Source organism: Tachyglossus aculeatus, chromosome 14, assembly GCF_015852505.1.
Source record: "Tachyglossus aculeatus isolate mTacAcu1 chromosome 14, mTacAcu1.pri, whole genome shotgun sequence".
Classification (NCBI taxonomy): domain Eukaryota; kingdom Metazoa; phylum Chordata; class Mammalia; order Monotremata; family Tachyglossidae; genus Tachyglossus; species Tachyglossus aculeatus.
Window position 1 is genome coordinate 89,040 of NC_052079.1, and position 16,404 is coordinate 105,443.

The 16,404-nt window shown below is 48.2% G+C and overlaps 1 protein-coding gene across 1 annotated transcript in view; it reads right to left on the bottom strand.

The window, feature by feature from the left end:
* The window catches only part of MNAT1 (MNAT1 component of CDK activating kinase), a 76,935-nt gene extending 73,021 nt beyond the window's left edge, over positions 1–3,914 (bottom strand). Inside the window, exon 1 of the mRNA XM_038756189.1 lies at positions 3,761–3,914. Coding sequence (XP_038612117.1) covers positions 3,761–3,849 — 89 coding nt within the window. The 5' untranslated portion in view covers positions 3,850–3,914. The remainder of the gene's footprint in view (positions 1–3,760) is intronic.
* Between the last annotated feature and the right edge of the window lie 12,490 nt (positions 3,915–16,404).

Here is a 16,404-nt window from a genome sequence, read left to right on the forward strand (position 1 = left end):
AACAAATACCATTATTATTATTATTATTATTACTCAGTCTAATGTTCTCCCAACTGAGCTATTTCGGCCTGGGAGTCAGGAGGTCATGGGTTCTAATCCTGGCTCTGCCACTTGTTCGCTGTCTGACCTTGGACAAGTCACTTCACTCCTCGGGAACCTCAGTTACCTCACCTGTAAAATGGGGATTGAGACTGTGAGCCCCATGTGGGCCAGGGACTGTGTCCAACCCGATTTATATTCATTCAACTGTATTTATTGAGTGCTTACTGTGTGTAGAGCACTGTACTAAGCGCTTGGAGAGTACAAATCGGCAACAGAGAGAGACAATCTCTACCCAACATCGAGCTCACAGTCTAGAAGGGGGAGACAGACAACAAAACAAATAGTCAGGCATCAATAACATCACTTGTATCCACCCCAGCGCTTAGTACAATGCCTGGCGCATAGTAAGCGTTTGACAAATAATAATAAATATGGTAGCTGTTAAGTGCTTATTGGGTGCCAGGCACTGTACTAAGCGCTGGGGTGAATACGAGCAAATCAGGTTGGACGCAGTCCCTGTCCTGCACAGGGCTCACATCACAGTCTTATTCCCCATTTTACAGCTAAGGTAATTGAGGCCCAGGAAATAATAAATTAACAATAATTACGGTATTTGTTAAGTGCTTACTACGTGCTAGGCTTTGTACTAAGCGCCTGGGTGGAGACAAGCAAATCGGTTTGGACACCGTCCCCGTCCCACGTGGGGCTCACAGTCTCCATCCCATTCAATGGCTGAGGGAATTGAGGCCCAGAGAAGTGAAGTGACCCAATAATAATGTTGGTATTCATTTAAGCGCTTACTATGTGCCAAGCACTGTTCTAAGCACTGGGGTAGATACAAGGTGATCAGGTTGTCCCACGGGGGGCTCACAGCCTTAAGCGCTCAATAAATACGATTGAATGAATGAATGAATCCCCCACTGAGCCCCCTCCTTCCTCTCTCCCTCCTTCCCCTCCCCACAGCACCAGTATATATGTATATGTTTATACATATTTATTACTGTATTTATTTTACGAGTACGTATTTATTCTATTTATTTTACCTAGTTAATATGTTTTGTTTTGTTGTCTGTCTCCCCCCTTCTAGACTGTGAGCCCGCTGTCAGGTAGGGACCGTCTCTATATGTTGCCAACTTGTACTTCGCAAGTGCTTCGTCCAGTGCTCTGCACACAGTAAGCGCTCAATAAATACGATTGAATGAATGAATGAATCCCCCACTGAGCCCCCTCCTTCCTCTCTCAATCATCAATCAATCGCATTTATTGAGCGCTTACTGTGTGCAGAGCACTGGACTAAGTACAAGTTGGCAACATATAGAGACAGTCCCTACTCAACAGTGGGCTCACAGTCTAGAAGGGGGAGACAGAGAACAAAGCCAAACATATTAACAAAATAAAATAGAATAGATATGTACAAGTAAAACAGAGTAATAAATATGTACAAACATATATACATATATAATAATAATAATAATGGCATTTATTAAGTGCTTACTATGTGCAAAGCACTATTCTAAGCGCTGGGGAGTTTACAAGGTGATCAGGTTGTCCCACGGGGGGCTCACAGGCTTAATCCCCGTTTGACAGATGAGGTAACTGAGGCCCAGAGAAGTGAAGTGACTTGCCCAAAGTCACACAGCTGACAAGTGGCGGGGCCGGGATTTGAACCTATGACCTCTGACTCCAAAGCCCGGGCTCTTTCCACTGAGCCACGCTGCTCTTCCCCTCCCCACAGCACCAGTATATATGTATATATGTTTGTACATATTTATTACTCTATTTATTTTACATGTACGTATTTATTCTATTTATTTTATTTTGTTAATATGTTTTGTTTTGTTGTCTGTCTCCCCCTTCTAGACTGTGAGCCTGCTGTTGGGCAGGGACCGTCTCTAGATGTTGCCAACTTGTACTTCCCAAGCGCTTAGTCCAGTGCTCTGCACACAGTAAGCGCTCAATAAATACGACTGAATGAATGAATGAATCCCCCACTGAGCCCCCTCCTTCCTCTCTCCCTCCTTCCCCTCCCCACAGCACCAGTATATACGTATATGTTTGTCCATATTTATTACTTTATTTTACTTGTCCATATTTATTTTATTGTGTTGATATCTTCGGTTTTGTTGTCTGTCTCCCCCCTTCTAGACTGTGAGCCCACTGTCGGGTCGGGACCGTCTCTAGAAGTTGCCAACTTGGTCTTCCCAAGCGCTTCGTCCAGTGCTCTGCACACAGTAAGCCCTCAATAAATACGATTGAATGAAGAATAATAATAATAGTAGTAATGGCATTTGTTAAGCGCTTACTATGTGCAAAGCACTGTTCTAAGCACTGGGGGGGGGGGATACAATGGGATCCAGTTGTCCCACGTGGGGCTCACAGTCTTAATCCCCATTTTACAGATGAGGGAACTGAGGCCCAGAGAAGTGAAGTGACTTGCCCAGAGTCACCCAGCTGACAAGTGGCGGAGCCGGGATTTGAACCCATGAACTCTGGCTCCAAAGCCCGGGCTCTTTCCGCTGAGCCACGCTGCTCTTCCCCTCCCCACAGCACCAGTATACATGTATATATGTTTGTATATAGCTATTACTCTCTTTATTTTACGTGTGCGCGTTTATTCTATTTATTTTATTTGGTTAATATGTTTTGTTTTGTTGTCTGTCTCCCCCACTTCTGGACTGTGAGCCCGCTGTTGGGTAGGGACCGTCTCTAGATGTTGAATGTTGAATAATAATAATAACAATAATAATAATGTTCGGGGAGGGGCATGGTCTGAGAATAATAATAATAATAATGCTCGGGGAGGGGCATGGTCTGAGAATAATAATAATAATAATGGCATTTGTTAAGCGCTTACTATGAGCAAAGCACTGTTCTAAGCACTGGGGGGGATACAATGGGATCAAGTTGTCCCACGTGGGGCTCACAGTCTTAATCACAGAGAAGCAGCGTGGCTCAGTGGAAAGAGCCCGGGCTTTGGAGTCAGAGGTCATGGGTTCGAATCCCGGCTCCGCCGCACGTCTGCTGTGTGACCTTGGGCAAGTCACTTCACTTCTCTGAGCCTCAGTTCCCTCATCTGTAAAATGGGGATGAAGACTGTGAGCCCCACGTGGGACAACCTGATCACCTTGTAAACCTCCCCAGCGCTCAGAACGGCGCTTTGCACATAGTAAGCGCTTAACAAATGCCAACATTATCATTATTAATCCCCATTTTCCAGATGAGGGGACTGAGGCCCAGAGAAGTGAAGTGAGCTGCCCAGAGTCGCCCGGCTGACAAGTGGCGGAGCCGGGATTTGAACCCATGACCCATGTATATGCCCAGAGTCACCCAGCTGACACGTGGCGGAGCCGGGATTTGAACCCATGACCCATGTATATATGTATATACGGTTGTACATATTTATTACTCTATTTATTTATTTATTTTACTTGTACATTTCTATCCTATTTTATTTTGTTGGTATGTTTGGTTCTGTTCTCTGTCTCCCCCTTTTAGACTGTGAGCCCACCGTTGGGTAGGGGCTGTCTCTATGTGTTGCCAATTTGTACTTCCCAAGCGCTTAGTACAGTGCTCTGCACATAGTAAGCGCTCAATAAATACGATTGATTGAATGAATGAATGAATGAGTGAACGCCCCGTCGGCTGTGCCCCCCCCCGCCCCCGCCCCGGCGCGTGCGCGTGCCCGTGCCCGTGCCCGTGCCCGCCCCGGCGGCCTCACAGCGTGTGCCCGCAGACGTTGACCATCAGCTTCAGGGCGGGGTTCCGGTACTTGGTGGTCTTGCAGCGGGGGCAGCCCTGGTCGTCCATGGCGGCGGCGGCGGCGGCGAGGGCGATGCCCGGGCCTCAGCCGCCGCCTCCTCCTCCTCCTCGTTTGGCGACCAAACGGGAGGGCGGGCGGGCGACTGTTCCGGGCCGGCCCGCAGGCGGCGGGGCACAGGCGGTCCGTCCCCTAATGGGCACCGCCGGGGCCTGCGCCGCCGCCACCCAAACGTTCCGGGCAGGCGCGGCCCGGAGGGCGGGAGGGCGGGGCCTGCGCGGGGAGGGGCGGGGCCTGCGCGGGGAGGGGCGGCGCATGCGCGAGAAGGGGGGGGGGCCCTGGGAGGGGAGGGAATCAATCAATCAATCAATCGTATTTATTGAGCGCTTACTATGTGCAGAGCACTGTACTAAGCGCTTGGGAAGTACAAATTGGCATCACATAGAGACAGTCCCTACCCAACAGTGGGCTCACAGTCTAAAAGGGGGAGACAGAGAACAGAACCAAACATACCAACAAAATAAAATAAGTAGGATAGAAATGTACAAGTAAAATAAATAAATAAATAGATAAATAGAGTAATAAATATGTACAACCATATGGCCTGAGAACTGAGGGGGCGGCGCATGCGCGAGAATGGAGGGGCGGGGCCTGCGCGGGGAGAGGCGGGGCCTGCTCCGCGGGGGCGGGGCCTGATGACTGAAGGGCGGGGCATGCGCGAGAAGGGGAGGGGCCTGCACGGAGGGGGAGGGGCCTGCTCCGCGAGGGGCGGGGCCTGAGAAATGAGGGGCGGGGCATGCGCGTGGAGGGGAGGGGCCTGTTCGGGGAGGGAAGGGGCCTGCGAACTGAGAGGGCGGGCTCTGCGCGAGAAGGGGAGGGGGCTGAGAACTGAAGGGCGGGGCATGCGCGAGAAGGGGAGGGGCCTGTTCGGGGAGGGAAGGGGCCTGAGAACTGAGAGGGCGGGGGCTGCGCGAGAAGGGGCGGGCCCTGCGCGGGGAGGGGAGGGGCTTGCTCCGCGAGGGGCGGGGCCTGAGGAGTGAGGGGCGGGGCATGCGCGAGAAGGGGAGGGGCCTGTTCGGGGAGGGAAGGGGCCTGTTCGGGGAGGGAAGGGGCCTGAGAACTGAGGGGCGGGGCATGCGCTGAAAGGGGAGGGGGCTGTCCGGGGGGGGGGGCATGCGCAGTGAGGGGCGGGGCCTACGCAAGGAGGGACGGGGCATGCGCAAGGAGGGAGGGGCCTGAGAACTGAGGGGCGGGGCATGAGCTGAAAGGGGAGGGGTCTGTCCGGGGAGGGGGGCACGCGCAAGGAGGGGCGGGGCATGCGCTAGAAGGGGAGGGGCCAGTTCTGGAGGGGCGTGGCATGATCGAGAAGGGGCGGGGCCTGGGAACTGAGGGGCGGGGCATGCGCGGGAAGGGGAGGGGCTGTTCGGGGAGGGGCGGGGCATACGCAGTGAGGGGGCGGGGTCTGCTCCTTAGGGAAGCAGCGTGGTTCAGTGGAAAGAGCCCGGGCTTGGGAGTCGGAGGTCGTGGGTTCTAATCCTACTTCCACCACGTGTCAGCTGTGTGACTTTGGGCAAGCCACTTCACTTCTCTGGGCCTCAGTTACCTCAGCTGGAAAATGGGGATGGAGATTGTGAGCCCCCTGTGGGACAACCCGATCACCTTGGATCCCCCCAGCGCTTAGAACAGTGCTTTGCACAAAGTAAGCGCTTAACAAATACCATTATCATTAGTATTACTATTACTCGGGGAGGGGCGGGGCCTCTGCGCTGAGAAGCAAGCTCCGCCGCGTCAGCTGTGTGACTTTGGGCAAGTCACTTCACTGTGCCTCAGTTACATCATCTGTAAAATGGGGATTAATAATAATAATAACGATGGCATTCATAAAACGCTTACTATGTGCAAAGCACTGTCCTAAGCGCTGGAGAGGTTACAAGGTGATTAGGGTGTCCCATGGGGAGCTCACAGTCTTAATCCCCATTTTACAGATGAGGGAACTGAGGCCCAGAGAAGTTAAGTGACTTGCCCAAAGTCACACAGCTGACAATTGGCAGAGCCGGAATTTGAACCCCTGACCTCTGACTCCAAAGCCCGTGCTCTTTCCACTGAGCCATGCTGCTTCTCATTAAGATTGCGAGCCCCACATGGGACAGCCTGATTACCTTGTATCTACCCCAGTGCTTAGAACAGTGCTTGGCACATAGTAAGCACTTAACAAATACCATAATTAGTAGGAGTAGTAGTAGTACAGTGCTCTGCACACGGTAATCACTTAGTAAATATGACTGTTATCCAGACAGGCCCGCATTGTTGGGCAAACTTTTCCTAACTCCCCAATAGCATTTCTATCATGACTCAGAGTAAAAGCAGGTTTTATGGAAGAACTGAGGTTTTTTTATGTTATCTGTTAAGGGCTTATTATGTGCCAGGCACCATACTAAACACTGGGGTAGATACAAGCTACTCAGGTTTGACACAGTCCCTGTCCAACACTGGACTCCCAGTCTTAATCCCCACTTTACAGATGCGGTAACTGAGGCACAGGAGAGTAAAGTGACTTGCCCAAGATCACACAAAGCAGCACAGCAGACAAGTGGCAGAACAGGTATTAGAATCCAGATCCTTCACAGCCTCTTGAAGCAGAAAATCCCAGCCGGGAAGATGGGAGGTGAACGTGAGGCAGTCCCAAGGCAGCTCCAGGTGTCCTGGAGAGGCTCACGGATGAAGCCTCCCTTTGGGAAAGAAGTTCGGACAAGTCTCGGTCCAATCACCAAGCCTGCAAGACGGACAAACTGCCCAAAGGAATTTGTGATTGTGCTAGCGGCACAGTGATAATTGTGCAGCGCACTCACACTCAGCCCTGCCAGACAACACATACTGGTTGACTGTGTCCCCCTCTAGACTATAAGCTCGTTGCGGGCAGGTAACGTGTATTGGCATAATGCACTCTCCCGGGTGCTTAGTACAGTGGTCTGCACAGAGTGAGCGATCAATAAATACGATTGACCGACTGACTGACTCTCTGAGATGCCATCGGTCAGAAAGCCCCTGATAAATCAATCATATTTATCGAGTACTTACCCGGTGCAGAGCACTGTATTAAGTGTTCACCTCCGATGGGTGTTATTACCAAATAGTACCAGAGACAGTGGCATGAAAATGATCCGGAAACCAAAGAGTAATTACGGCAAAGAAACTTGTGTCTTCCACACCTAGTAGCTCTTTGTGTTCTTGCAATAGGGTTTTCCCAGGAATCTAAGTCTTGTAGGCAACTTCAGAAGCTTGCCAGCCCTGAGCTTGAATGGCAGGGTCAAAGAGCTGTATCAACATCCATCGACCATATTTTTTGTACTAGTTTCAGACGATAAACTCCTCGAGGGCAAGAAATTCATTCATTCATTCATTCAGTTGCATTTATGGAGCACTTACTGTGTGCAGAGTGCTGTACTACTACTACTAATAATAATATAATAATAATAATAGTGTTTATTAGTGTTTATTTACTAAGCGCTTGGAAAGTACAATTTGGCAACAGATAGAGACAGTCCCTACCCAACAATGGGCTCACAGTCTAGAAGGGGGAGACAGACAACAAAACAAAACAAGTAGACAGGCATCAATAGCATCAAAATAGATAAAATAGAATTATTCATTCATTCATTCAATCGCATTTATTGAGCGCTTACTGTGTGCAGAGCACTGTCCTAAGCGCTTGGGAAGTACAAATCGGCAACATGTAGAGACAGTACCTACCCAACAACGAGCTCACATAGATATATACACATCATTAATAAATAGAATAATAAATATGTACAAATATACACAAGTGCTGTGGGGTGGTGAAGGGGGTAGAGCAGGGGCGATGGGGAGGAGGAGCAGAGGAAAAGGGGGGCTCAATCTGGGAAGGCCTCCTGGAGGAGGTGGGCTCTCAGTGGGGCTTTGAAGGGCGGAAGAGAGCTAGTTTGGCAGATGTGAGGAGAGAGGGCATTCCAGGCCAGAGGAAGGACGTGGACCAGGGGCATGAGTTGGTGCAAAGGAAGGTAAGATATTTACTTAAGTGCTACAGGAGGCTATGAGTAAACAAGTGCTCAGGTGGCAGTTGGAGGGATATAACCTGGAAAGATTGGCAGTAAAGCCTGGTGTTTATTGAGCACCTCCTGAGTGTTAAACACTGTGCTAAATGCTTGAAAGAGTCCCAAAGAAGCAAAACACTCATTCCAGGCTCTTAAGACACTTAGAAGGAACTAGTTTAAACCCCAAGATGGAGCAGAGAGCCCAGCCTTTGCAGCAGAGCAAATATGTGATCCAGAAATCAGACTTCTCCATCGTCATCAATGGTATTTATTTAGCGCTTACTGTATGCAGGACATTGTGCTAAACGCTTAGGAGAGCACAGTATAACTTGTTCTCGCCTGTCCCGCCGTCGACCCCCGGCCCACGTCCTCCCCCTTGCCTGGAATGCCCTCCCTCCCCACATCCGCCAAGCTAGCTCTCTTCCTCCCTTCAAAGCCCTACTGAGAGCTCACCTCCTCCAGGAGGCCTTCCCAGACTGAGCCCCCCTCCTTCCTCTCCCCCTCCTCCCCCTCCCCATCCCCCTGCCTTACCTCCTTCCCCTCCCCACAGCACCTGTATATATGTTTGTACATATTTACTACTCTATTTTATTTGTACCTATTTACTATTCTATTTACTTTATTTTGTTAATATGTTTTGTTTTGTTGTCTGTCTTCCCCTTCTAGACTGTGAGCCCGCTGTTGGGTAGGGACCGTCTCTATACGTTGCCAACTTGTACTACCCAAGCGCTTAGTACAGTGCTCTGCACACAGTAGGCGCTCAATAAATACAATTGAATGAATGAATGAATGGAGTTGGTATGCATGTTCCTTGCCCACGACGAGCTTTCAGTTTCCACTCCTCTATTAGTCTATCAGTCAATCGTATTTACTGAGTGCTTACTGTTTTCAGAGCACTATACTAAGCGCTTAGGAGAGTACAATATAACAAAATAACGGAGTTGGTAGACACATTCCCTGCCCACAGTGAGCTTACAGCCTAGAGGAGGACACAGACCTGAATATAAATAAATAAATTAATTACGGATATGTACGTAAGTGGTGTGGGGATGAGGAAGGGGTGAATGAAGGGAGCACATCAGAGGGGCGCAGAAAGGAAGGGGAGAAGAGGAAATGAGGGCCTAGTCAGGGAAGGCCTCTTGGAGGAGATGTGCCTTCAATAAGGCTTTGAAAGTGGGGAGAGTAATTGTCTTCCAAAAGGATCTGACACCATCATTCAGGTATGGACCAGAAAAATTTATGAAACGCTTAAGATTACTCTATGGTTTCTCTGGCCATTTATGTCATCACCAGACAAAAGTTTAACCCATATTAAAGCAGAAATACTTGAGAACCAAAAGGAAACATGTTATGGTGGTCTGAGCAGTAGTAACAGTATTTATTAAGTTAAGAGCACTGTACTGTGTGCTGGGACAGGATACCCGGGTGAGAATAAGACAGACTTCCTGTCCCTTTGAGGGCTCACACTTTCTGAGATTTCAGCTGGAGGCCAAGAGCGTCGTCTAGAAGCTTCTGCTTCTCCCTGCTCCCTGCAAGTACACCCACAGGTAACAATGATGCGCTACAGAGGGTTGATGAAGCGTGAAGAAGATTCAGAAATCTAAAAGGGAATTGTTGGTGGCCTGCCCTCCTAAGTTTTCACCTCTTCCTAACGTTTTCATCACTGTGGACACTGTGGACACCATCACACCTGCCCCCCCGCCCTCACTTGCATCCTCAGAATTGTCACGGAGAAGCAGGGTGGTTCAGTGGTTACAGCCTGGATCTGGAAGTCCTTCGGCTCTACCACATAATAATAATAATAATGGCATTTGTTAAGCGCTTACATGTGCAAAGCACTGTTCTAAGCGCTGGGGGGGATACAATGTGATCAAGTTGTCCCACGTGGAGCTCACAGTCTTAATCCCCATTTTTACAGATGAGGTAACTGAAGCACAGAGAAGTTAAGTGACTTGCCCAAGGTCACACAGCAGACTTGTGGTGGAGTCGGGATTCGAACCCAGGACCTCTGACTCCAAAGCCCGTGCTCTTTCCACTGAGCCACGCTGCTTCACTGAGCCATGCCTGCTGTGTGCCCTTGGGCAAGTCACCTGACTTCCCTCTCTCTCAGTTACCTCATCCATAAAATGGGAATAAGAGGGTGAGTCCCATGTGGGACAGGGACTGTGTCCAACCTGATTAATTTGTATCTACCCCGTGCATAGCACAGTGCTTGGCACTTGGTAAGCACTTCACAAGTACAATAACCATTCTTATTCTTCTTCTTATTTTCTCCGAGTCTTCTCTCTCATTCCCCTTTCACAACCAATCTTCCCCCAAATCTTCCAATTTCTTCTTTCAATGCTTCAATGACTCTACCCTCATACAAGTCCTAAATAAATGCTTCGAGGAAAACAACCGAGTCATGCCCAAACCTAGACTAATGGGTATCTATTGTGTGCGGTACACTGCCCTAGCTACTCGGCACTGTTATAAAGGATATTCCACGTACCAGTAATTCATTCAATCGTATTTACTGAGAAATGATTTTCATCAGCAACACAACCAAAGGCTGACCCTGAATGCAATACTGCTACCTGGACGGGGCTCGGCCCATCTAATACTGCATCGATGAGAGACTGAAAACAAAGAGAGAAGGTTCTTCTGAACCCTGGCAGAAGGAATGTGGCACTGTCGTGGCTCCAAGCTCTCGGTCAAGTCACGATTCTTACCAGGGCTGAGCTGTATGCACTTTTCTACATGTTTGAGGGTTGCAAATCTGCTAGACATCAAAGGCTATTCAGTTACCTTCAGTGTCACCAATGATTCAACATTAAATTGAAAGAACAAAGTATTAGCAGGTTGCCACCTTGCTAGGAGAAAACCGCAGTGGCTACTGTACACATCCTCCGGGCTGCATGGAGGAGGGAGAAGAGGAGGAGAAGGTGGAGGAAGAGGAGGAAAGAAAGGAGAAGCAGGAGGATGAGGAGGAGGAAGAGGGAGAGGAGAAGGTGGAGGAAGAGGAGCAATTATTTTTATTGAGCATCCACTGAATACAATATACTGTGCTAAACGCTTGAGAAAGTACAACAGAAAGAAGTGACACTTCCCCTGATCACCTTGTAACCTCCCCAGCGCCTAGAACAGTGCTTTGCACATAGTAAGTGCTTAAGAAATGCCATTATCATCATCATCACTGTAACCTCCCCAGCGCTTAGAACAGTGCTTTGCACATAGTAAGCACTTAAATGCCATTAGCATCATCATCATCACAAAGAGTTTTCGCTCTACACAGGAGAATAGCTCCTCTGATTAGGGAAAACGTGTACCAGCTGGGCTGTATCATACTCTCCCAAGTGCTTAGTACAGCACTCTCCCTGAATACAGTGAGCGCTCAATAAATGCCATCAATTGATCGCTACTTACAAATAGAGTAATCAGAATAAATAATCGAATGGACTATTGAAATAAAAGCACCCCTGACTGCTGGAGGCCAAGCTAAAGTGGGATACTGCATACAGCCTAGATGAGAAGAAGTTGTTAGGATGGGGAAACCCAACTATAATAATAATGACAATAATGATAATAATAATGGTATTTGTTAAGCACTTACTATGTGCCAAGCACTGTTCTAAGTGCTGGGGTAGATACAAAGCAATCAGGTTGTCCCACGTGGGGCTCACAGTCTTTATCCCCTTTTTCCAGATGAGGTAACTGAGGCACGGAGAATCAATCAATCGTATTTATTGAGCGCTTACTGTGTACAGAGCACTGTACTAAGCGCTTGGGAAGTACAAGTTGGCAACATATAGAGACGGTAGCTACCCAACAGTGGGCTCACAGTCTAGAAGGGAAGTTAAGTGACTTACCCAAAGTCACACGGCTGATAAGTGGCGGAGCCAGGATTAGAACCCATGCCCTCTGACTCCCAAGCCTGGGCTCTTTCCACTAGGCCATGCTACTTCTCTGCTCTTACAAAGCAGAGAAGGGGCAGAGATGTAGTTTGGGGCAACAGCAGCAGCTGGAGAAGCCTTGTGGATTGGCTTCAGAACATCTGCAGTGGTCGTGGATGGCACAGCCTCATCATGCCCGCTGCCAAAGCCACAACCAAAGGACGTTTCCCAGGTCCATCATACTGTGGAAACACTCCCAGCTAAACTCACCCACGGAGCGCACTCACTTTGCTGCGCAGCCACCCTGGCTGAGGGCATCTTCTAGGGAAGGATTATGACAACCGGGCCAGAAGCATACCATTAGTGTACCATAAATATACTGTGACTAGATGTGCATGAAGGTTTTTTGGGAAGTAGTCAGCTCAGACTTGTCACTGTAATTGTGAGCCAATGTTTGGATGGTCCTCCACCACTCACCACTGGGGATTATCGGGGCTGGGATATTCTACTTGGCCTTTTCTAGTGTCATTATTCTCTGCCAGTCCCTAGAGCCAGGCAGACAGTTACCCAGATTGTTTGGGGGGGAAAGGGGCCTTTGGCTCTCCGATAATAATAATAATAATGGCATTTATTAAGTGCTTACTATGTGCAAAGCACTGTTCTAAGCGCTGGGGGGATACAAGTTGATCAGGTTGCCCCGCGTGGGGCTCACAGTCATCATCCCCATTTTACAAGATGAGGTAACTGAGGCTCCGAGAAGTTAAGTGACTTGGCCAAGGTCACACAGCAGACATGTGGCGGAGCCGGGATTCGAACCCATGACCTCTGACTCCAAAGCCCGTGATCTTTCCACTGAGCCACGCTGCTCCGATGGTCCCAGGAGTCTGGCTTCATTAGTGCAAGGATTCTGGCTCAACTCTCACGTACATCCCCTGTTTCTTCTTCCTCTGTAACTTATTTTAGTGTCCGTGTCCCCTACTAGATTGTAAACTCCTTGAAGACAAGGGCTCATGCCTATGAGCTCTAGTGTCCTCTCCAAGCGTCTAATACACGGGCAGGGCCGATGATGGATGGGTTGATTTTTTTTCCCAAAGCGACTTAACCCATCCTGGTCTTGGGTTCCTCGATCTCTTCAGACTCCGAAGGAATCATCAGGGACGTCAGGCTGGAGAGAGGCGGCGGGTGTGGTGGCGGAGATGGGCTGGGATGGGGTAGAATCGAGAAGCAGCATGGCGTGATGGAGAGAGCACGGGCCTGGGGTCAGAAGGTCATGGGTTCTAATCCCCCCACTGGTCTGCCGGGTGACTTGGGGCAAATCACTTCACTTCTCTGGGCCTCGGTTCCCCCATCTGTAAAATGGGGATCGAGACTCTGAGCCCCAAGTGGGGCAGGGACTGTGCCCAACCCCATTTGCTGGTATCCACCCCAGCGCTTAGTATGGTACCTGGCACATAAGTAAGCACTTAACAAATACCACCGTCATCATTATTATTATTAGAATCGAGCAGGAGAAGCTGGGGTGGGCCGCAAGAGCCGCCCTCAATCGCGGGCTGAGGGTGACTCCTGCTTCCTCAGTCAATCAATCAATCAATCAATCGTATTTATTGAGCGCTTACTGTGTCCTCCTCCTCTTCCTCGGAAGCTGGACGGGGCCGGCCACCTCCCTTGATAGACGGACCCCCCTCCCCATCCCCGGGTCCCCCGACCTTCATTCATTCATTCAATTCATTCAATCGTGTTTATCGAGCACTTACAGCATGCAGAACACCGTACTAAGCGCTCTGGAAAGTACATTACAGTGCTCGGCACATAGTAAGTGCTTAACAAATGCCACCATCATTATGATTAATGCAGCAAATAACGAGAGACAATCCCTGCCCACAACGGGCTCACAAATGCCACCATCATTATGATTAATGCAGCAAATAAAAAGAGACAATCCCTGCCCACAACGGGCTCACAGTCGAGGGGCGGTGGGGCGAAGGCAGACATCAGTACCATTCAATCGTATTTATTGAGCGCATACTGTGTGCAGAGCACTATACTAAGCGCTTGGGAAGCACAATACAGTGCTCGGAACATAGTAAGCGCTTAACAAATGCCATCATCATTATGATTACTGCAGCAAATAAAGAGAGACAATCCCTGCCCACAACGGGCTCACAGTCGAGGGGCGGTGGGGGGAAGGCAGACATCAATACCATTCAATCGTATTTTTTGAGCACATACTAAGCACTTGGGAAACAAATCGGCAACATACAGTTCAACGGGGCCATAAACAAAGGGAATTATAGATGCACGAGAATTAGGGTGACTCAGTGGAAGGAGCCTGGGTTTGGGAGTCCGAGGTCAGGGGTTCTAATCCCTCTCCGCCACTCGTCAGCTGAGTGACCTTGGGCAAGTCACCTCCGTGCCTCCGTTCCCTCCTCTGTAAAATGGGGACAATAATAATAATAATGGCATTTATTAAGCATTTACTGTGTGCAAAGCACTGTTCTAAGCGCTGGGGAGGTTACAGGGTGACCAGGTTGTCTCACGGTGGGGCTCAAAGTCTTAATCCCCATTTTCCGGATGAGGGAACTGAGGCCCAGAAAAGTGAAGTGACTTGCCCAAAGTCACACAGCTGACAACTGGTGGAGCCGGGGTTTGAACTCCTGACCTCTGACTCCAAAGCCCGGGCTCTTTCCACTGAGCCACGCTGCTTTCCCACGAAGCCTGTGAGCCCCCCGTGGGACAACCTGATCACTTTGGATCCCGCCCCCCCCCCCCCCAGCCCCAGCGTTTAGAACGTAGTAAGCGCTTAAGAGACTGTGAGCCCACTATTGGGTAGGGACTGTCTCTATATGTGGCCAACTTGTACTTCCCAAGCGCTTAGTCCAGTGCTCTGCACACAGTAAATAATACGATTGATTGTATATAAATGTATATACCGCTCCTCCGCCGCTAATCTCCTCACCGTTAGGCCTCGTTCTCGCCTGTCCCGCCTTCGACCCCCGGCCCACGTCCTCCCCCCGGGCCGGGAATGCCCTCCCTCCGCCCATCCGCCAAGCTAGCTCTCTTCCTCCCTTCAAGGCCCTGCTGAGAGCTCACCTCCTCCAGGAGGCCTTCCCACACCCAGCCCCCTCCTTCCTCTCCCTCTCCCTCCCCCCGTTTTACCTCCTTCCCTTCCCCACAGCACCTGTATATATGTCTATATGTTTGTACATATTTATTACTCTATTCATTTACTTATTTTACTTGTACATATCTGTTCTACTTATTTTATTTTGTTAGTATGTTTGGTTTTGTTCTCTGTCTCCTCCTTTTAGACTGTGAGCCCCCTGTTGGGTAGGGATTGTCTCTATATGTTGCCAATTTGTACTTCCCAAGCGCTTAGTCCAGTGCTCTGCACATAGTAAGCGCTCAATAAATACGATTGATGATGATGATGATATATTACTCTATTGACTTATTTTACTTGTACATATCCGTTCTACTTATTTTATTTTGTTAGTATGTTTGGTTTGGTTCCCTTCTAGACTGTGAGCCCGCTGTTGGGTAGGGACCGTCTCTCTATGTGGCCAACTTGTGCTTCCCAAGCGCTTAGCCCAGTGCTCTGCACACAGTAAGCGCTCAATAAATACGATTGATGATGATGACTGTCTCTAGATGTTGCCACCTTGTGCTTCCCAAGCGCTTAGCCCCGTGCTCTGCACACAGTAAGTGCTCAATAAATACGATTGATGATGACTGTAGATGTTGCCAACTTGTGCTTCCCAAGCGCTTAGTCCAGTGCTCTGCACACAGTAAGCGCTCAATAAATATGATTGATGATGATGACTGTCTCTAGATGTTGGCACATTGTGCTTCCCAAACGCTTAGCCCCGTGCTCTGCACACAGTAAGCGCTCAATAAATATGACTGATGATGATTACTGTCTCTATATGTTGCCAACTTGTGCTTCCCAAGCGCTTAGCCCCGTGCTCTGCACGCAGTAAGCGCTCAATAAATACGATTGATTGATTAATATATATACTATAGTATATAAATATAATATATAGTATATAAATACGATCGATTGATTTATATATACTATAGTATATAAATATAATATATATAGTACATAAATACGACTGATTGACTGATATATATACACTATAGTATATAAATATAATATATATAGTATATAAATACGACTGATTGATTGATATATATACACTATAGTATATAAATATAATATATATAGTATATAAATACGACTGATTGATTGATATATATACACTATAGTATATAAATATAATATATATAGTATATAAATACGACTGATTGATTGATGTATATATACTATAGTATATAAATATAATATATTTTAGACTGTGAGCCCACTGCTGGGTAGGGACTGTCTCTATGTGTTGCCAACTTGTACTTCCCAAGCGCTTAGTCCAATGCTCTGCACATAGTAAGCGCTCAATAAATACGATTGATGATATCTATAGTATATAAATACGACTGATTGATATTGATATATATACACTATAGTATATAAATATAATATATAGTATATAAATACGATTGATTGATTGATTGATATATATATACTATAGTATATAAATATAATATATAGTATATAAATACGATTGATTGATTGATTGATGAAGAGATGCCATCATCGTTGTTATGATAG